This window comes from Notolabrus celidotus, chromosome 9 (genome assembly GCF_009762535.1).
Source record: "Notolabrus celidotus isolate fNotCel1 chromosome 9, fNotCel1.pri, whole genome shotgun sequence".
NCBI lineage: Eukaryota > Metazoa > Chordata > Actinopteri > Labriformes > Labridae > Notolabrus > Notolabrus celidotus.
Window position 1 is genome coordinate 31,940,267 of NC_048280.1, and position 23,024 is coordinate 31,963,290.

The window sequence follows — 23,024 nt, forward strand, 5'->3', positions numbered from 1 at the left end:
CAAAAGATATTAGGATTACGAGTTTTGCCCAAATAAGGACATGTCTGACGTGACTCCCGGTCGGGAACACATAGCTGTAGGAGGCTCACACTACGTCACACTCTGCCTGGTTGAGTTCCGCATTTCCAATATGGCTGCCGCCGTCAATTGGCTTCAAAACAGCTCTCAGGAACAGATGGGTGACGTCACGTATACTACGTCCATATTTTATACAGTCTGATTCCCCCCAACAATTGGTCATAAAAATATTCATCACAATGCAGGAAATGAAGTGTTAGCTGCTCAAAATTTTCTCTTGGATCACATCTCTCAGACCCTCCTCATGTTACCGTTGACTAATACATTTAAATTCACCCTCAACTGTGAAAACCAGGGGTGCCCTTTTTTGGTTTTGGCCCCTGCCCCTCAAACAGCCTGAGTCCACCACTGATGCTAATAATAAATTGTTAGGCTACTGTTGTGCTTTTAAGCTGTGTTATAATCCATAACAAAATAATAACATCCATCTTTTCCTATCTAGAGTTGAAAAAGTAAAATATTCACAGCTTAAACTTTGATAACGCTAAAGCTTTGGGTTCCAGCTTGCAGCCTAGAACACATATTTCCGACTGCACTTGAAGGCAACAAGCGGCCTGTATGTGCTGTGACAACTTCCGGTAAGGCAGTCTCAGTCAGCTGTCAGTATCAGAAGGGCGAGGAGAGGGAATCCAGAGGCACAGCTACACAACAAGACCCATAATGTCAGCTTTCACCACCACGTTCAGCGAGTACACGATGACTCAACTCAACGAATTCCTGGAGGACGACGAGAAACTCACCAAGATGGTCCAGGAGATGGACGAGGTACGTGAACCGCTCCAGTCCGTCCTCCCTTTTCTGGGTCTGTGTTCCCCTTTGTTGTGCTAACCCTGTAAACCGTCTGGGTCCACTCACGGAAATGAGTCCTGTAATCTGGATGAGGACTTCATCATGAGTAAATGTGCTGTGAACCAAAGTTACATGTCCTAAAACCTGGAACTAGTTCTCATCCGGGGGACAACAAGGGGTTAGCATTGTCTCAAGTTTTAACACAAGAGGAGTCCCAGAGTCCGACATTATGACACACAGCAGGTTGTGTGTCTCCTTATTGAACTGTGATTATGAATATAAGAAAGCTTTAAGGACACACCTCTGCTGCTGAGTCACCTTTAAGAGGAGAACATGAGGAATAATGGCTTTAACTTCGACTCAGCTGCAGAAAGGTCGTCACTCACAAGTCTGCCATTTTACATTATGATAGCTGTTTTTTTTACAGTAAAGCTAAAAATATTATATTCAAATTATATATATATATATATATATATATATATATATATATATATATATATATATATAAACATACCAAAAATACTAATGTCATCTACATCTATATACACCCACAACCATTACTTGAATACACAATAACACAGATTCACCACATTATTGTTTACATTTAGGTTAGATATGGCTACATGAGCTTTAAGCTAACCCAGGAATGTCAAACTCATTACAGTTCAGAGATCACATACCCCCCAAGTAGATCTGAAGTGGGCCGGACCTGTAAAATCATAGCATAATAACCAAGCAGCAAACTCCAGTTTCAAAATATGAAGCCAATGTTTAAGTGCTATAAAGTGCAGTTCATGGAGCGTCCACTAGAGGCTGTCTGCAGAAACACCGGAAACCACATACACATCCATTCAAAGAAGACGATCTTTACAGCAGAAATAAACATGTTTACAGCCTGGTTCAAAGACGGCTTCGGTCTGAAGAGCTCATTTCTCGATCGGCACACACTGTACGGGGGGTGAATTCTTTCTAACGCAGCAATTTAGAAGATATTGAGATTACGAGTCTTCCAGTGAGAGGCACAGCTGACTTGATTGACAGGCGGGAACACTGCAGCTGTTGGCTAGGAGGCTCAAAGCCCGCCTCTTTACGTCACACTAGCTTGACAGAAGATTGATCGAGTTCAGCATTTCCATTATGGCTCCGGCCGGCGATCGGCTTCAAAACAGCGCTTCAGAAACAGATGGGTGACGTCACGGATACTACGTCCATATTTTATACTAGGATTCCCACAAAACAAATCTTCATCTCCTATCTTCATACTTACACCTACAATCAAAAGCAAACCCCTCATGATTCTCAACACTTGTCTTCCTCCTTGTACCTTGTGAAAATTACTTCTTTATACCTCTTCCTGAACAGATGGGTGACAGTCTATGATAATAACCTGTAAATACAGACAACTCCAAATGTTCCCTTTTGTTGTAGTGCAAACAAGTACATTTACATTCTGAAAATGTTCTCACGGAATGAACTATCTTTTTACAAAAACAGCTGTTGTATGTATTACCATGATGAGTCTCTTTAAGCACTGAAACCTGCTGCGGACACACCAAACACACAGGTTACCCTTTCACATGACACAGAGTGAAATGTTGACTGCAAAATAAGAGGTTGATTATGATAATGATGGAGGTAAACTTGGCTATTACGGACCCCTCAGCTCCAGCATGGACAGTGTTGTATGCAGGGGTGTAGAACTAGTGCTAGCTGTGACGAAGCGCACCTGTGACGTACGCACATGTATGGTAAGCATGCAAATATGTGGCTCCTTTCGACAGGTGTGGATCCTACACTCCTTCTTTGACAGGTTTATATACATAAACTTTAGTGCTGATTGGATCATGAAGTTCTCTCAAAAGTCTTTCTACCAGATTATGCAAACAGTACGTAATCTATTTCTTCACATAGCAGTCCGTCAGCACTCTGACTACATTTGTTGAAAAACTGCAGTTCATGTCTTCTCTGTAATTTTTTCACTTTTGGAAGTCATCCCGTGGGCCGGATTGGAACCTCTGGCAGGAGGGGTTTGACCCGCAGGCCGTATGTTTGACACCCCTGAGTTAACCCCTTCAGATCCAGTGTTTGAATAATTGTTCTACTGTAGTCTTGGACTATTAAGTTTATACCCTTCAAAATACACTCTCTATCTTCCTTTCTCACTAATCAATCAGTCAGACTTTATTTATGAAGTGCTTTTCATACAGACATTGTAACACAAAGTGCTGTACATATGAACAAATAAAAATATAAAAATATAAAAATAGAACCCCAAACCCACCCCACAATCTTAAGGTTAAGAAAATGACAAATTAAAAATAAATAAATAAATAATAATAATAATAATAAAATAATTAAATGTAAGATAAAAAATAACTTGCTGAACAAACTGAGGAAATGCTGTTGTGATAAATGAATGAGGAAACACTTGAGGTAAAATAAGATGTTAAAACTCAACACAGGAAAGGAAACTCACCAAAATAAAATAGATTAATAAGACAATAAAATACCAAAATATTAAACCAGTAGAAGAAACTAAGATGCTATATTTAAAAAAGATACAAAATTTGGAATAGATAACAAATAAATAAAGTAAGGTGAAATAATACTGCTATAAGAATAAAACTCAGTTAAAAGCCAGACTAAAAAAGTTCAGGGTTTGTTTTTAAAAATGTTTATGACATTATGTTTATGTCTTTTATTTTTAAAAGGAAAGTATCTTTTGAGTTCAAAGACATTGCCACAACATAAGCTGTATTTGTTGCAATCCTTAACTTCCTGGAAAGTTCCTGGAAAATCACTCAGCTGTGAAGAGGAGCTGTACTTCCTCCTTATTTTCTTTGTTTCAGTCTCATATTACACTTTACAATTCTGCCCTCTTACGTAACATAACACTCTGTGACTTCTGTAAACAAGAACAAGTGCTCCTTTTTATTTAAAACAACTTCTTATATCAGACATAAGTGTTAAATAACTTGATTACTGAAGAAACATTGTGAAATAAAATAAAGTATTTTGACCTTTTCTGTGAAGTTTACACATTCTCAGTCTGTAAGCCACGTTGTTTGTTTCAGTCTCTTTACCTTTAGTGGTGTTTGTGGAAGTTATTCTTAATTATTGGAGTGATTATGAAAGTTATTCATTCTCTAATGGAGAAGTACACACTTCACATGTGGTGCAGCATTGTTAAAGCCAAAACTTGACCTTAATGGCATTGTCTAAAAATAGATACATGAATAAATGGAAACAAAACAAACAGGTCTGGTCGGTGTGACAACAAAGATAAGGGCCACCACTGATATCTCTCTGTACTGTGAGAGTTTAACAACAGTCCAGTGTTCTGCACTCAAAGGGTAATGCTACTTAAATATCCAGCTGACTCTGTGGTACATCTGGCAGCTCCAAATGGACACAGTCTGGTCGAAGTTCAACTTCAGTTCACTTTTATTGCCGACTCCAGATCCAGATAAAAGACGACACAAGAAGAACTGCTCAGTCTCACTTTCTTTACCATGGTTTGCTGTTCCTGGTCGCAACAAGCAGGGAGAGATATGGTGGTTCACCTGAAAGAGGCTGTAGATAAAGCTCCCCCTATAATCTGACACTACAAGGAGGTCATGCACTATAATAATATATAATAACAAAGTTTATTTATAAAGCACTTATCAAAACAGACGTTACAAAGTGCTTAACGTCATAAAAACCCACAATAAAGAGAACAAAGCAGGGGGGGGGGGGGGGGGGGGGGGGTATATGGGCTGGCAAGACAATTTAAGCAGAAAAACCAAAAGAGAAACTACTAAAAGCAGTAAAGTTGTTGCAGCAACCCAGATATAAGTACAATCAAGAAAAAAGTTCCAATTAGTAAAATAAAGATATAATATAATTTAGATATATACAATGGTACAAATGGTTTGAATAGCAGTGATTACAGGCAGTATTAAAAATGTTTCAGTAGTGACAGGTTGACATGGTGTGATTATGGTTGGTAATGACAGATTAAGCAATACAATAAATAAATATTGGTATATAATATGACCGTAAGTTGTACAGTCATGGCCAAAAGTTTTAAGAATGACACAACTATTAATTTTCACAAAGTCTGCTGTTTCAGTTTTTATAATGGCAATTTGCATATACTCCAGAATGTTATGAGGAGTGATCAGCTCAACTTCAATTAATTGCAAAGTCCCTCTTTGCCTTGAAAATGAACTTCATCACCAAAAACACATTTCCACTGCATTTCAGCCCTGCCACAAAAGGACCAGCTAACATCATTTCAATGACACACAGGTGTCACACACATTAACACAGGTGTGGGTGTTGATGAGGACAAGGCTGGCGATCAATCTGTCATGATTGAGTGACTGGACACTTTAAAAGGAAGATGGTGCATGACACCATTGTTCCTCATCTGTTAGCCATGGTTACCTGCAAGGAAACACGTGCAGCCATCATTGCATTGCACAAAAAGGGCCTAACAGGGAAGTTTATAGCAGCGAGTAAGATTGCACCTCAGTCAACCGTCTATCCAATTATCAAGAACTTCAAGGAGAGAGGTTCAATTGTTGCCAAACAGGCTCCAGGGCGCCCAAGAAAGTCCAGCAAGTGCCAGGACCGTCTCCTGAAGGTGTTACAGCTGCGGGATCAGGCCACCACCAGTGCAGAGCTTGCTCAGGAATGGCAGCAGGCAGGTGTGAGTGCATCTGCACGCACAGTGAGGCGAAGACTTTTGGAGGAAGGCCTGGTGTCAAGGAGGGCAGCAAAGAAGCCACTTCTCTCCAGTAAAAACATCAGGGACAGACTGATATTCTGCAGAAGGTACAGGGACTGGACTGCTGAGGACTGGGGTGAAGTCATTTTCTCTGATGAATCCCCTTTCCGATTGTTTGGGGCATCTGGAGGAAGGCTTGTTCGGAGAAGACGAGGTGAGCGCTACAATCAGTCCTGTCTCTTGCCAACAGTGAAGCATCCTGAGACCATTCATGTGTGGGGTTGCTTTTCGGTCAAGGGAGTGGGCTCTCTCACAATCTTGCCTAAAAACAGCCCTGAATAAAGAATGGTACCAGAACGTCCTCCGAGAGCAACTTCTCCCAACCATCCAAGGGCAGTTTGGTGATGAAGAATGCCTTTTCCAGCATGATGGAGCACCTTGCCATAAAGCAAAAGTCATAACAAAATGGCTCGGGGAACAAAACATTAAGATTTTGGGCCCTTGGCCAGGAAACTCCCCAGATCTTAATCCCATTGAGAACTTGTGGTCAATCCTCAAGAGGCGGGTGGACAATCAAAAACCCACAAATTCTGACAAACTCCAAGCATTGATTATGCAAGAATGGACTGCTATCAGTCAGGATTTGGTCCAGAAGTTGATTGACAGCATGCCAGGGAGAATTGCAGAGGTCTTGAAAAAGAAGGGTCAACACTGCAAATATTGACTTATTGCATAAATTCTGTGTAATTCTCAATAAAAGCTTTTGATACTTATGAAATGCTTCTAATTGTATTTCATTATACCATAGAAACATCTGACAAAAACACCTAAAAACCCTGAAGCAGCAGACTTTGTGAAAATGTTATATTTGTGTCATTCTCAAAACTTTTGGCCATGACTGTAGTTAACAATAATAATGTAATATTATACATTTTTATCTCCTTACATTAGACCTTAATATATGCTGAGAGATCTCTTTTTTCAATATATCAAAACAAGAACATTGTTTTCACACACACACACACACACACACACACACACACACACACACACACACACACACACACACCTGTCCCACTTGTGTGGCAGTCGTGTTAATCAGCAGCAGGGTGAGGTGCTGCTATAAGCGGATACTGTCAGTCTGTCTCGATCTCTACGTTGGTGTTTCTGTGACGCAGTGTGGTGTGTGTGTTTACATTTTACAACCATGCTCAGTCTCTGGAAATACACGTGTAGTAGTGTAAGATTCAGAAACGGGGACATTCGCTTCGACTGTCGTGAACGTTTTCATCTTCTTTTTCTGTTTGATGCAGTTAGCATTCACCTTCTTCTGTTACTTAATGCGGTTATCAAACAGCTTTCAGACGCTCTATAGCCACCGTCTGACTGCAATACCGTATTACTGAAGAGCTGTGTAATCGATATGAATTTAAAAGGTGTGAAGTGTTGGATCCTCTTGTGAAGTGTGGGTTCAGCACGTGTTTTCACTCACAGCTCCAGCTACATCTTTGTTTATTTATGTTTTGCATACTACAGCAAAATCTCTCTTCCTGTGGATTACTACAGTAGCTTTCAAAAATCCAGGTCTGTTGTCCATCAAGACGGGCTTAACCTACATTTCCTGATATTATTCTAATCTATTCATACAGACTCACTGGAGGGGAGTTTTTCTCTCCAAGCAAACACGCCTGCAGTTATACTACTAAGTCTGCTTCTTCATTAGGCCACTTCTGATGAGAGTATCAGCTTCCCTTGTGATGATAGTTCACCAAGCAGGAGCAGTGAACATCTGAAACTGCTCATCTCGTGTCCTGTAGGGGTTAAGAGTCAGATCCTATCATCACTGAAGTGCAAAGGTTTCTAACAGGTTTGTGTTTCTCCTCATAGATGCAGGACGTCCAGCACAGCAAGGAGAAGACATTGGTCAACAACCGAACGCTGGCCGAGCACAACCTTGCCCTGCAGCCCCAACTGGAGCATCAGAAGGAGCAGCTCACCAAGCGCTACAACTGTCTTCAGGATAGTTTTGAGTCCTACCAGCTTCGGAAATCCACCCTAGGTAAAGGAACAGCTCGGCATGAATGAAAACTGTTTCAATAATAAGTTGATGACACCGAACCTTTACAGAATCAAACACACTCGTGTCCATGAAGTCTTTGCAAACTGAAACCTGGATGAACTCACCTCATTATTCCACGAGCACATTACAACTACAAAAGATGTTATACAAAGTTATATTTTTGGTGATTTGGCCTTTAGTGTTTAGGACAGCTTGATAGAGAGACAGGAAGTGTGTGAAGTAGAGAGCAGAGGAAGACATGAAGCAAATGGTCGTGGCCGGAAGTCAAACCAGCGACCGCTGAAACTGAAGCCTCTGTACATGGCGTGCACCCAAACCACTAGACCAACAGCGCCCTACAACAGTTATTGTCTCAGCATTTTTTCAGTGTTGTAAAACACTGCTGTATTACTGAACAGTATTGCATTCACATGAGAAAAACTCCTGCTCTGTTTTTCTGAATTAATGTCATACTGCTTCCATTTAATCCCAACAGCACCTCAAGGAAGTACAAGAAAGAGAACTGGCATGCTCACTCAGACACTACTCAGACATTACTCGGTGCTGACCCAAAGGGGATAATACAATTGAAAAATGTCAGCACTCGCAGTAATGTTAACAAACTTTTAATGTCAGTAATCTGACAGCAGCAAAAAGAAAAGAAACAAACACATTTCAGCCCTAGGCTTTCTTCAGCGTCTCACCAACTGGGTGGGTGTGTCCAATTTATCACAATTAACGCCAGGTGACACAAAAAAAACGCATATTACAAAATGATACCAAGTAATGCAAACACAAGAATCACAGAAAAAAATAGAAACAGAATTATTTTAGATCAATAACAAATTATAAAATACACTGAAAACATACTAAAAATAAACTAAAAATACACAACAGTTAGAATTAAATAGAAATACACATAAAACACAAAAACACAAAAAAATAAAAAATAAAATAAAAATAAAAAACACACAAAAAACAAAATTAAAATAAGATGGAAATACACAAAAAAATACACAAAAACAAAAAAACTAAAACAAAAATTAAGAAAATACAAAAAACTGAAATGAAAAATACACGAAAACAAAAATAAAACAAAGTAGAAATACACAAACAAAAATTGAAATAAAATAGAAATATACAAAAACAAGAAGTAAAATAAAAAAATACATACAAAAACACAAGAAATACAAGAAACACCTCGACAACCTCTCCACTGTGTGATCAGAAAATAGATTACCAAAATACAAAATACAAAATTTTACAGAAAACAGGAGAAAGACAAGGAAGTAAACATGTCCTGGTTGTTCAATTGAATCCAGTTTTATTACTTTATGTTTCAGACATTGAGAGATACTTGTGTCTTTAAGCAACATGGATGGTGTTGTTATTAGTTTGTTGACTTTACACAGGAACTTTAGGACTCTGCAGTTGTTTAGATGGCCCGTTCTGGACTGCTGGACCTTGCAGCATTCCTCCAGGATCAGCTGAGCAGTATGGCTTCATGGAGATAAGATGATGCATCTGAAAACTGGCTACGTAGAGGCTCAAGAGACAATCAGACAAGTACTGAACATACTGGATCCCTACAGAGCAGATTATTTTCCTCATGTGAATGAACTACACTTCCCTACTGTATAAATAATTTTACCAACAAAGTAAATAATAAGCCTGCTTATTATTCAAGTAAGGCCCCTCATAGAGGTGGGCGATATGATCTGAAATACTCACAATAAGTTAGGGGTATTGTTATTTCCATGAGTGCTTTTCCTATTTGGTCTGAATTTTAATGAAATTTAATGAAATTTAAAATTTTAATTTCATTATTTTAATATTTATTACCCCAAAAATTTAGACAATAACAAGGATAGCCCCAAATCACAAAAATTGACAATGTCAGTAGCGGATGTTTCCACCATTTACCGCAATGACAGCTTGACAGTGACGTCTCATGCTCCTCACTAGCCTCATGATGTTGTTCTGAGGCAATGCGTTCCACTCTTCCACAAGTGCTACACACAGTTCTGCCAGGTCACGTGGGGGTGGGGTACAATCATTCCGTCTCTGCTTCAGCTGGTCCCAGACGTGCTCTATGGGGTTCAGGTCAGGGGACATTGCTGGCCATACCATATGAGGCACTCCGACTTCCTGAAGTCGAGCTGTGACAATTCTGGCACGATGTGGTGGAGCATTATCATCCATGAACAGAAAGTTGGGGGTGTGCTGGCGGAATTGGGGGATGATGATGGGTTCTATGATGTCTCTGAGGTAAGAACGTGCAGTGACTGAGCCATCTACAATAACCACATCTGTTTTGCGCTGACTGGTGATGCCTGCCCAGACTGTTGCACCTCCTCCACCAAAGTGAACCCTGGAGACCATGTTGACCTTGGCGTATCGCTCACCTCGCCTTCTCCAGCAACGCTGACGACCATCATTTCTGTGCAAGGTGACCCAACACTCATCAGTGAACAGGACGGTAGACCCCTGCTGCATTGTCCAGGTCACATGGTCTTGTGCCCACTGCAAACGTTCACGGCGGTGTCTTGGTGTCAGTGGAGTCACCTGCAACGGTCGTCTGGCATTCAAGCCAAAGCGGTGGAGTCGGTTGCGAATGGTTTGTCTGGAAACCCTAGTACCCCTCACATCTCGTAAACGGGCCTGCAGCTGTGTGGCAGTTGCATAACGATGTCTGAGTGCATAGGTCCTTAGGTACTGGTCATCGTTGCGGTCTGTCATTCGTGGGGCTCCACTCCTGGGTCTGTCACGAACTCTGCCAGTTGTTCTGTGTCTTGATGCAAGTCTGCTGATGACACTTTGAGACACACCAAGTTCACGAGCAACATCTGACTGCCTGCCACCGACCCGAAGGCACGCTATGGCCAGGTGGCGCTGCTCGTCCTTTAAGTGACGTTGTGTGTTCATGGCTGTTTGAATGATGAGCTTGGAATGACTTACTGACAATACCAGCTTTTTATACCCACAGAATGTTGAAATTGATGCCACATTGAAAAGGGTTGTCTTTTGGTATTTTTTGGTATTGGACCCAATATGTATGGCACACTGTACACAGTGAGACCATTATGTGGAAAACACAAAATGAGGTGTGTCTATCACCCCAATACAATTGCCTCCCTATCCCAAAAATCTCTGAAGTGAAACAATCACCGTATGTATGAAATCCACTGAGTCTCTCACAATATCCCTAACTTATTGTGAGTAGTGTATATATCCGTAATTTTTTTTTGTGACTACGGTTTTATGACGCAGTAATACAAAATGACAAGAGAGCATGCACAGGTGTGTTCACTCCCTACGACCCACCTTCTGTCCATCAAGCCTGTGATGTAATGCTCTGCTCACTTAGAACCAGGGAAGATGCTTTTATACATTTTTACTTACTGAGTCTGAGCGGTCTGAGGTTTTGTTCCCTGTTGTGTTTGTAATTCAAGACATCAGTTTTATGTTGTGGTTTAAGGAGCTGTGTTGAATTCCCCCTGCTGAAATCATTCCCTGATAATATGGCTGTTTAATAATTTAACAACATAACACATGGAGACTTTTATTGTGAAGAGTATTTCGTAAATGAAACGTTCTATCATTGAGCTAGCCGAGCTCAACAGAGCTACAACTAGCTGCCATTGTCAGTAACTCTGTGTGGGGCTGTAAATATTACAACTCTTACAGCCACAGCCCACTTCTTTTTATAATCCACATTTCATTATGACCCACAGACAATGGATGCCAATGAGCATTGTTTTAAATCTCTCTTGGTTTAAAGGTTACACGAGGTCTCAGGAAAAACAAGAGAGCAAAATCCTGAAAGAAGAAAAAGAAACCTCAACAGTGAATGCTTAAAAAGATGGAACATATGCAGTCATGGCCAAAAGTTTTGAGAATGACACAAATATTACATTTTCACAAAGTCTGCTGCTTCAGGGTTTTTAGGTGTTTTTGTCAGATGTTTCTATGGTATAATGAAATACAATTAGAAGCATTTCATAAGTATCAAAAGCTTTTATTGAGAATTACACAGAATTCATGCAATAAGTCAATATTTGCAGTGTTGACCCTTCTTTTTCAAGACCTCTGCAATTCTCCCTGGCATGCTGTCAATCAACTTCTGGACCAAATCCTGACTGATGGCAGTCCATTCTTGCATAATCAATGCTTGGAGTTTGTCAGAATTTGTGGGTTTTTGATTGTCCACCTGCCTCTTGAGGATTGACCACAAGTTCTCAATGGGATTAAGATCTGGGGAGTTTCCTGGCCAAGGGCCCAAAATCTTAATGTTTTGTTCCCCGAGCCATTTTGTTATGACTTTTGCTTTATGGCAAGGTGCTCCATCATGCTGCAAAAGGCATTCTTCATCACCAAACTGGCCTTGGATGGTTGGGAGAAGTTGCTCTCGGAGGACGTTCTGGTACCATTCTTTATTCATGGCTGTGTTTTTAGGCAAGATTGTGAGAGAGCCCACTCCCTTGACCGAAAAGCAACCCCACACATGAATGGTCTCAGGATGCTTCACTGTTGGCAAGAGACAGGACTGATGGTAGCGCTCACCTCGTCTTCTCCGAACAAGCCTTCCTCCAGATGCCCCAAACAATGGGAAAGGGGATTCATCAGAGAAAATGACTTTACCCCAGTCCTCAGCAGTCCAGTCCCTGTACCTTCTGCAGAATATCAGTCTGTCCCTGATGTTTTTACTGGAGAGAAGTGGCTTCTTTGCTGCCCTCCTTGACACCAGGCCTTCCTCCAAAAGTCTTCGCCTCACTGTGCGTGCATATGCACTCACACCTGCCTGCTGCCATTCCTGAGCAAGCTCTGCACTGGTGGTGGCCCGATCCCGCAGCTGTAACACCTTCAGGAGACGGTCCTGGCGCTTGCTGGACTTTCTTGGGCGCCCTGGAGCCTGTTTGGCAACAATTGAACCTCTCTCCTTGAAGTTCTTGATAATTGGATAGACGGTTGACTGAGGTGCAATCTTACTCGCTGCTATAAACTTCCCTGTTAGGCCCTTTTTGTGCAATGCAATGATGGCTGCACGTGTTTCCTTGCAGGTAATCATGGCTAACAGATGAGGAACAATGGTGTCATGCACCATCTTCCTTTTAAAGTGTCCAGTCACTCAATCATGACAGATTGATCGCCAGCCTTGTCCTCATCAACACCCACACCTGTGTTAATGTGTGTGACACCTGTGTGTCATTGAAATGATGTTAGCTGGTCCTTTTGTGGCAGGGCTGAAATGCAGTGGAAATGTGTTTTTGGTGATGAAGTTCATTTTCAAGGCAAAGAGGGACTTTGCAATTAATTGAAGTTGAGCTGATCACTCCTCATAACATTCTGGAGTATATGCAAATTGCCATTATAAAAACTGAAACAGCAGACTTTGTGAAAATTAATAGTTGTGTCATTCTCAAAACTTTTGGCCATGACTGTACACCTGTCAGTGTACAAGTGGACATTTTGTACCACAATAGAAACCTGAGGTGTTACATAATGTGTTTTTACTCATTGGTTGTTCTGAGTCAACAGGAACACGTCCCACAGAGACCTGTTTGACCAGTTCTCATATCAGACACTGTCGCAGCCTCTCTAACTAATGCTGTTTTTTTGGACTGCAGGATTTTATTATTTCACTCCAATAAAGAAGAGAAAGTTTGATGTCTACTTTATATCACACTCAGATAGAGCCATCAAATATCTTACTGACACACAAAGACAAGGGAGTGACAATCCCTGGGACCTTGTTTACCTTGTTGCTCAGCAGCACAATAGCATGCCAACCATTCACCTCTCTGTTATAAAAGTTTGACCTGCCTTCTTTCTTGTGAGGCATGTACACTCCTGAAGCTTAGTGCTGTCATGGAGACTACAGAGTCTACGTGAGCTGTAACATGGGGAGCTTTTGATTGCTTTGAGGACAGACTGAAACATGATAGAGTTTCTTCAGAGCATTTCTGCTGGTGTCTCCCTCCTTTACTGATTTGTCCTAGTTTGGGATTTTCCCACAGAGCAGCTGATGAACACTACTGTTTGACCCAGATGATAGATTCAATTAGCAGCAGCGAGCTATGCTGATGTTTGCACACACTAATACCACCACTACCAGTGTGCAGCGTCTACATCAGGCATGTCCAAAGTACGGCCCGGGGGCCAATCGCAGCCCAAGGTCCTTTTATTTATGGCCCCAAGCTTCTATCTTAAATTGTGTTATTTATAGCACAGACATTAATTAATTATGTACAATTGTAGTTTCTTTCAAGCACACAAACAAAACTAAAGTCAATCCAGAAACGTCTCAAAAAGCTTCATATGGACTACTTGTATAAAATCCAAAGCACAGGGAATTCTACAAGATGGCAATAAAGAAGAAACACAAGAACTCTTAAAGCTGACAGGTTTTCAAATTAATGTTTTTATCATGATGTGAAATCTGATAAATGTTCTTGATGAGCACTAAAAGTTCAGAAGACACAAAAGCGGAAACAAGACAAGATCAAAATTATGCAATCGTACAGAAAAGGCAAAATTTGGAGAATAAAAAATGTTCAGAACTCAGGAAAATAATTATTTTGTTATAAAATGTCGTCTGTTGGTCAGAAAAGTCTTAACAACATGAAAAAGAAGTGTGATGAAATCCAGATCGTGTACCTGCCATTGGAAAATAATGATACAATATTTTTCCCACATTGCCCGACCCTTATGAAAAACATTTTCCTCCAGAAGAAGATAACGTTTGCTAATCTTTACATGGCTTGTGGAGAACTGAGGACTATCTAGTTACTGATTTATTGAGAAGAAAAATAAAATATTGTTATTAAATAGATATTTCATATATAACTTTTATGATTCCTAAGTCTCAGTAGGAGCCACGGGCCCTGAGGTATTCTGACAGCATCAAATGTGGCCCTCTTTGAAAAAAGTTTGGACACCACTGCTCTACATTATCCAATCCAATCCACTTTATTTATATAGCACATTTAAAAAAAAAAAAATAAAGTATAGGAAAGTGCTGCACAGTGAGGTAAAATAAGTTAAAACACACAGAACATAAAACTCTGTCAGAAAATAAGATAGAATAAAATAAAAGAATCATAATAAAACACTAAAAATTGTAACAAAAAAACAAAACACAAACATAAAATAAAAACATTGGTAGAGTAAATAAAAAATCCAATAAAAGAACAGACAAAGAACACACCAACTCTCATGTTGGGTTAAAAGCCAAGAATACAAATATGTTTTAAGGTGGGATGTGTTGCCATTGTGTTGCCAGGAGAGCTGGGGTAAAGTAGCTTGAGCTGGTGGAAGGGAGTGGTGGATGATGGGGAAGTTGTGAGAATGAAGAAAAGACAGTGAGGTCAGTGTCACAGCAGAGGATGAGGAGAGCACTAAACTGCTGTCTCGTGGACTCGAGTCGCTCTCCACATCTGTTAACTAGTTCGGTCGTCTTTTGAGTTTTATCTGAAATTCTCTGTCTTACTAAAACTCTTAAAATAATGTCCTGGTCTCTGATTCTTTCCCAGTTTTGTTTGTTGCCTTCAGAGGTTTATAAATCACAGTTTTGAGTTTGGTTCTGATTTGGGGTTTGTTCCTTAATGGAGGAGCGGTTCATCTCTGAAGGTTGGCAGCTTAGATCCCCTGCTCTTGAAGTCTACATGTGCACTTAGCCAAAACACTTCACCCCAGAATGTCCGTGCAGGCATAACCAGTGAGTGATCAATGTGGACGCGCGATCAGATCTGTTGTGCACGATGGCATTTAACGAAGAACACATCAGTTTGTAAGTTTGACATGTAGAGTCTTTATGCGTGGAGATTGCATGTTCTACCCAGCTTCCTCCAACAGTCCACAAACATGCAGAGCAGGTTTGGTCACTCAAAAATGCCCGTAGGTGTGAGTGTGAGCGTGAATGGTTTTCTGTCTCGACATGTTAATCCTTTGATTGGCTGTCGACCTGTCCAAGGTGTACCGATGACAGCGGTGATAGGTTCCAGCGCCCCACGATCTGAATGGGAAAAGCAGGAGGCTAGATGGATGGATGGATGGATGGATGGATGGGGATGTTCCATTTCTATGGTGTAAATTAGTTACTAATTATTTGCCATATATTGTATCTTATTCCAAGAATGCTAACCTACATTTGAAGCTTTAGTTATCTTGACTCTCACTTTAGTTTCAGAACACTCACTAAACCGTCTCCCTCTTTGGACACCCTACAGAAACTTCAGCTGACTCGGTCAGCCCTTGCAGGTTCAGGTGATATAGAGGCAGTATGTCTGATTGCAGGACCTTTACTGGTACTTTTGTTAAGTCCTGCCCCAGTTTTATCTGACTGGCTCACTAAAATCCATCATGACTAACACTCGTAGAAAGAGAGGCCGTAGACTCCGTTGTTCAATGTGCTTAAAGGTTCACTCCCTTCTCTACACTATCTTTATGGATCTGTAAATTATCTTGTGACACGTCTGACTGCCAACAACACTTGACTCACCTTTGATTCGTTCAGTGCAGCATCATAATATAATATATGACATTCCATTATCTCTTGTTTTTTAACAGATCACAAATCAGGAAACACTTCTCTGGACACTTTGCTGGCTCTACTGCAGGCAGAGGGAGCCCAGATAGAGGAGGACACAGAGGTAAGATTTTTACTGTCTCTCTGTTTGTCACTGTGTTCTGTTACAAAGGGTCAACAGTTTAAATTGAAGAGTCTTGTGTGTGAAGGATGTTAAAGCAGCTAACACCCATCAGCCATGACATCATGACCACTGACAGGTGAAGGGAATAACACTGATTATCTCCCAACAATGGAACCTGTCAGTGTGTGACAATTTTAAACAAGTCCACATCAGGTCCTTCCGGTTTATGTCTTTGGAGCTGCACAAATGTATTGGAGAACTATGTCCAATTTCAAGGATCTACTGGTAACCGCACCAGATACCACAGCACACCTTCAGAGGTCTTGGGGTTCCAAGTCTTATCAGGTCAGGGCTTTCTGTGACCTGATGTGACAAGAGGGAGACCTGCACTATTTTAGGCAGGTAGTCATAATGCTAAGGCTGATTGGCGAAACGTAACATTTGATTTCTTCTGCAAATAAGGGCAGTGATAATTGTTTCCATTTGCTAACGATCACCCTAACCCCCAGCTGTTAGCTCTGCTCATCAGGAGCAATCAGCTGTAAGCTTGACACATCAGGAGCATCAGCTGTAAGCTTGACACATCAGGAGCATCGGCTGTAAGCTTGACACATCAGGAGCATCAGCTGTTAACTCGGCACATCAGGAGCATCAGCTGTTAGCTTGACACATCAGGAGTATAAGCTGTTAGCTCAGCACATTAGGATCAATCAGCTGTTAGCTTGACACATCAGGAGCATCAGCTGTCAACTTGGCACATCAGGAGCATCAGCTGTTAACTCTGCACATAAGGAACATCAGCTGTTAACTCTGCACATAAGGAACATCAGCTGTTAACTCTGCACATTAGGAACATCAGCTGTTAGCTCAGCATATCAGGAGCATCAGCTGTTAACTCGGCACATCAGGAGTATCAGCTGGTTAACTCAGCACATAAGGAACATCGACTGTAAGCTCGGCACATCAGGAGCAATCAGCTGTTAGCTTGACACATCAGGAGCATCGGCCGTTAGCTTGACACATCAGAAGCATCAGCTGTTAACTTGGCACATCAGGAGCATCAGCTGTTAGCTTGACACATCAGGAGCATCGGCCGTTAACTTGGCACATCAGGAGCATCAGCTGTTAGCTTGATACATCAGGAGCATTAGCTGTTAACTCAGCACATCACGAGTATCAGCTGTTAACTCGGCACATCAGGAGTATTAGCTGTTAACTTGATACATCAGGAGCATTAGCTGTTAACTCAGCACATCAGGAGCATCAGCTGTTATCTCGGCACATCAGGAGCATCGACTGTAAGCTTGGCACATCAGGAGCATTTACTTTTAGCTCGGCACATCAGGAGCATCAGCTGTTAGCTCGGCACATCAGGAGCATCAGCTGTGATCAGCTCGGCTGGCAGCTGGTACTCGAGTCGTACCCCGATGGAATTTCACCTCACATTGACAGTAAATAGAAATAACGACATCTGTGCATAACTCTTAGTCTAAATATATTCAAAATAGATGAGTTTTTTTTAAATGTATCACCTTCACAGCGTGTACAAACACAGAAATGAATTATTGTGAACAAAACTGTTATAAGCATGTATAACTTAGCTGTAAAAAATGACATTTAAACATGAGTATTATTAAAGGGGAATTCTTTGGCTTTAGCAGCCAGCCTCAAGTGGACACAAATGCAGCACTCATATTTCACCACCGGAGGTTGACTCTTGATGGGCATCCATGATGAAATGTAAACAGTCGGCTGTGTTACTGTAGCTTCTTCTTTTTCTGTCTTTGATCATGAACCATTACTGACCACAAAAGTTTCCATGAACACATCACCTCTGCTGAGGCTATTTGTTCACCACGGAGAGCGTCATCAGCTGTAAAGACAGCACTTAAATCTGAACAGGTTAAAAAGCAGTCGGCATTGAGACACAGGCGTTGGACTGAACTGACTGCATATTTCTTGATTAACAAAGGAAGTCGAGGCAGATTTAGAATAGTTGAGATTAATCTATGTTCTTTTAGTGAGGGTATAAGTTTAAACATGTTTAAATACCAGCTGCCGTGCTTGCACAGACTGTTCCCACACATACTTTTAGATCTGGTTTTAGATCTCTATGGATGCATCAGTAAACAAACCTTTAATCCTGTCACCTTGAAACTACACAGTTAGACCACAGGAGGACTAAGTAATGATTCATCTGACCGCTGATCTGAAAGGAGCACAACTGTGGGAAATTTAAGTTAGACATCAGATAAAACATTTTTGGTTGATAATTATCTGTCCTAGTTTTTGATCCCATTGGCTATCATTTATGTCCAGCAGCATTCAGAGAGTGTCTCTCTACATGCTGTCTCAAACTGTCTCTGTTCTCTCTCTGTCTCACAGAACATGGCTGATTCCTTCCTGGATGGCGACATGACCCTCGACTCGTTTATCGATGCCTACCAGAGCAACAGAAAGCTGGCTCACTTACGGAGGGTGAAAATCGAAAAGCTGCAAGAGATGGTACTGCAGGGCCAGCGGCTCCCCGAGGCGTTTGCCCCTTCCTCACGATCTCAGGATGTGTCAGCAGCAGCCAGACCCTCATCCTCCTCTCTTCTTGCAGAGTCCGGCAGCAGTTCTTCTCCTCTAGCACAGCCGATGAGAAAACCTCCACCTCCTCCTGCAGCCCAGCAAGTCCCAAGTGCTAATACAGCTCCGGCTTCGTCAGCTCCCCCCCAGAATCAAGTCTTCTTCACATCGCCGTACCCACCGATTCCTCCCAGAACAGGCCAGCCCTTTCCAAACATCTCCTCTGGCTACCCCAACCACTTCCTGTCTCAGTGCCCCCCCGCTTTGCCTCAGAGGCCCACTCCCCGGATCACCCCACAGCCTGGCTTCATCATGCAGTAATGTAAAGCAGATGCAACTTACCAGACACGGTTGGTGTCTTTGACTTTTCACAACTGGATCTCCTCTTGGAAGATTTTCTTCTCTGTCGGCAGCGCTATTGGAATATTAGAACCACGGCTCAGAGGCAGACCTGCACCCGGCCGGTCAGCTGAGGAAAGGTCTCTGTGGATTTGCGCTGTTCTCTCCATCCCATCAACACTCCAGAAAAGAAAAAGAAGACATGACAAGATTGGCGTAGAGTCATGCTAACCTGAGTCTCTTTAGATGAAGGGCCCTGACACACTTGTCTGTCTTCACGTCACTGAGCTGGGACTTTTCATTTACCTGCACTTTCTGTCTCCCTCGAAGCTCTGCATGCTCATACGTTTTCGGTCTCTCACCTTCTATCAGAGATACTCCTTTTGCTTTTAAAAAAAAACACTATAATCAATAAGTTATTAATATCTGCAGCACAATGATTTCCTTGGTATACATATGAATATGCAAGCATTGAGAGACCCTAATTACTGTGCAGGTTTAATCAAGTTATCTTTCTCAGATTATATTCAGGCTAAACTGAAACTATACTGTGATTTTTAAATGAAAAATTCACAGGTAACATAGAAATATTTGAATTCATCGTCTCCTTAGAATATAATATGAATAGTTATGTTGATGAAAGCCAGGGTAGACTAATAGCACGTGTGAGGGAGAGCTTCTGGGTTGTGGATCTCTTTATTTTTACTGAAGAGAGTCCAGACCTGCCAAGTTTAAGATGTCTGACTGAGCGTCTCAGGACAGACGAGGAGAGAGAGAGGACTGAGGCGGAGCCATCGTAACAAATTACTCACCATGATGACCCTGGTCTGAAATGAAGGATTTACGTTCAGCCATACAGAACTCTTCTTCTGTGTGTCGTTTTCTTCGGGCTACTTTTGTGAACCAACACTCCTTTAATATGATGTCCGTCGTCTTTATCACCCTGAGATGAGACCAGAGAAGATGCCAGCTGTTCTTTGGCTCTCACACAGATGGACTTGTTCAGTTGTCTCTCTTACACTGAGCACCAAAGACTCCCCGCATCATTCCGTGTACATGTTTTTGCTGCAGTCTTTTTTTAAGTAAGTGAAACATTTAGTGAGCTAGTCTAACATAGTCACCAACATATTGGGTTGTGACACTTCTTTTGTAACAATGTTTTTTGCCAGATTTTGACAAGAGAAACTTGCAAGATCACCTTATTAGCTTTGGGAGGAAAATCTTTCTGGTGCGATTAAAAAAAAAAAAAAAAATCACTTCCTTCTTCCCAAAGGCTGTAGTAGCTGTGCACTGTTAAAGAGCCATGAGTGCCTACACTTGAAATTATCATGTCCTGCTGACATCTCCATGTGTTTCCAGCTGTAGCCCCCAGCCCACTCCCACTCCAAGCCTTCCAAGCCGAGTAAAACATAGCCAAGCATTTTGGTCTCCTCCTCCTGCTGGTGATTTGTTTTTGCTTGTTTTAAGTTTACCAAGAAGACGGTTTAAGACCATGCCTGCCTGTCACTCTGTCAGGTGTTGCTTTGAATAGAGTAAAACAAAGTGGATGACATGACACCCTTAGGCTTTTTTTGCCTGATGGTGCTCTTGCTTCTGCATATCTTTCATTCTTACAGCGACATTTTGATCTCCGTGAGGGTGACGTTTCCATATGTTTGTTTATGTTGTTGCTGTTTTCTTTTTAATTTGTATAATACCGGGGCTCAGGAATGTTTTGTGTCATAAATCGGTGATCATTTCTCACCTTAAGGCAAACAACTTTGACTGACTAGACAAAGCCAACATGTCAGAAGGCGAACTATAGAATATAAAAAAGCATTAAGCATCTCCATGGACCAGCATGGACCAACTAACAATGATAACTCCTTTCTGCATGCTCTCTGTGTTGGTCTGAATATTCCTCTTTAACTCTTTTTTTAAGCTGTTGAGCTGCTCTTTACTTTGATCTTCTCTCTGTATGCATTGTTTTGTATGTGGTTGGATTTATTTTCAGTGTAATGTTGTATGTATTTACTTAAACTGAATGTTCAAGTGGAATTCAATGCTATTTTCAAGTGGAATAAATCTCAAAGTTTTGCATCTGTTTTTATCCACTTGTTTATCATTATGCAATGAAGAAATCTGGAGTGTCAGTGAACGCCTCTTGAGTCTTTGGCTTAAAGCAGCTTCTGTTTGTCACAGAAGAAAAGGTCACAGCCCTTTGCAAAGGAACATGCTTTGAGAAAGACGCATGGGAGCCATCTTGTGGTCGGAGGTTGATACTGCATGACTTTTTTTAAACTGTTTTTTCAAACCTTGTGAAAAAACAGCTGAGTTTCTCTTGACCATTTGTTTGTATTTAAGAGTAATACATATTTTTTTAAAAAGACTAGTACGTTAGTTTGTTAAAAACATGCATGCAATACTCTTTTTAACGATACCAACTTACAGATGTGTTTGTTTCTAAATTCAAAAACTATAACATTTGTATATTGTATGTGTTGAATTGTATACCTTTAAAAAGGGAACATGGAGCCAAATACTTAAACCCTGGACTCAGATAGATGGACGGAGAGGTGGATGGATAGATAGATAGATAGATAGATAGATAGATAGATAGATAGATAGATAGATAGATAGATAGATAGATAGATAGATAGATACAGTGGATAGATAGATAGATAGATAGATAGATAGATAGATAGATAGATAGATAGATAGATAGATAGATAGATAGATAGATAGATAGATACAGTGGATAGATAGATAGATAGATAGATAGATACAGTGGATAGATAGATAGATAGATAGATAGATAGATAGATAGATGGATAGATAGATAGATAGATAGATAGATAGATAGATAGATAGATAGATAGATAGATAGATAGATAGATAGATAGATAGATAGAGTGGATAGCAAAAGTCTACACACCCCTGTTAAAATGCCAGGTTTTGTGATATAAAAAAATGAGACCAAGATAAATGATGTCAGAACTTTTTACACCTTTAATGTGACCTATAACGTGCAAAAGTCAACTGAAAAAAAATAAATCTTTTAGGGGGACAAATAAAAAAAAATAATAATAATAATGTGGTTGCAGAAGTGTACACACCCCCTTATAACTGGGGGTGTGGTTGTTTTCAGAATAAACCAATCACATTCAAACTCATGACAAATAGTAGTCAGTACACACCTGTCATAATTTAAAGTGACTTTGATTAATCCAAATAAAGATCAGCTGTTCTAGGAGGATTTTCCTGATATTTCCTCAGTTGCATCTTTCAGCAAAAGCCATGGTCCACAGAGAGCTTCCAAAGCATCAGAGGGATCTCATTGTTGAAAGGTATCAGTCAGGAGAAGGGTACAAAAACTTTTCCAAGGCATTAGATATACCATGGACCACAGTGAAGACTGTCATCATCAAGTGGAGAAAATATGGAACAACTGTGACATTACCAAAACCTGGACATCCCTTCAAAACTGATGAAAAGACCAGAAGAAAACTGATCAGGGAGGCTTCCAAGAGGCCTACAGCAACATTAAAGGAGCTACAGGGATTTCTGACCAGTACTGGCTGTGTACTACATGTGACAACATCTCTCCTATTCTTCTTATGTTTCAGCTATGGGTAGGGTGGCAAGACGAAAGCCTTTTCATATGAAGAAAAACAGCCAAGTTTATTATTAATGTTATTGTTATTATTAGAGAGAGAGAAAGCTGAAGCTGAAGATGAAGATGAAGAGAGAGAACGATGAAGATGAAGAGGAATTTCACCTTTCAATACAACAACAAACCAAAGCATACATCCAAATCAACAACAGCATGGCTTCACCAGAAGAA

General features: G+C 40.9%; 1 protein-coding gene across 1 annotated transcript; it reads left to right on the top strand.

The window, feature by feature from the left end:
* The first annotated feature begins 635 nt into the window (after window positions 1-635).
* Window positions 636-21,290, top strand: vps37ba (VPS37B subunit of ESCRT-I a). Its single transcript, XM_034691988.1, has 4 exons — window positions 636-843; window positions 7,469-7,640; window positions 16,209-16,291; window positions 18,677-21,290. The coding sequence occupies exons 1-4, from the start codon at window positions 739-741 to the stop codon at window positions 19,181-19,183; spliced, it is 867 nt and encodes a 288-aa protein (XP_034547879.1). The 5' UTR covers window positions 636-738; the 3' UTR covers window positions 19,184-21,290.
* Window positions 21,291-23,024: the final 1,734 nt, after the last annotated feature.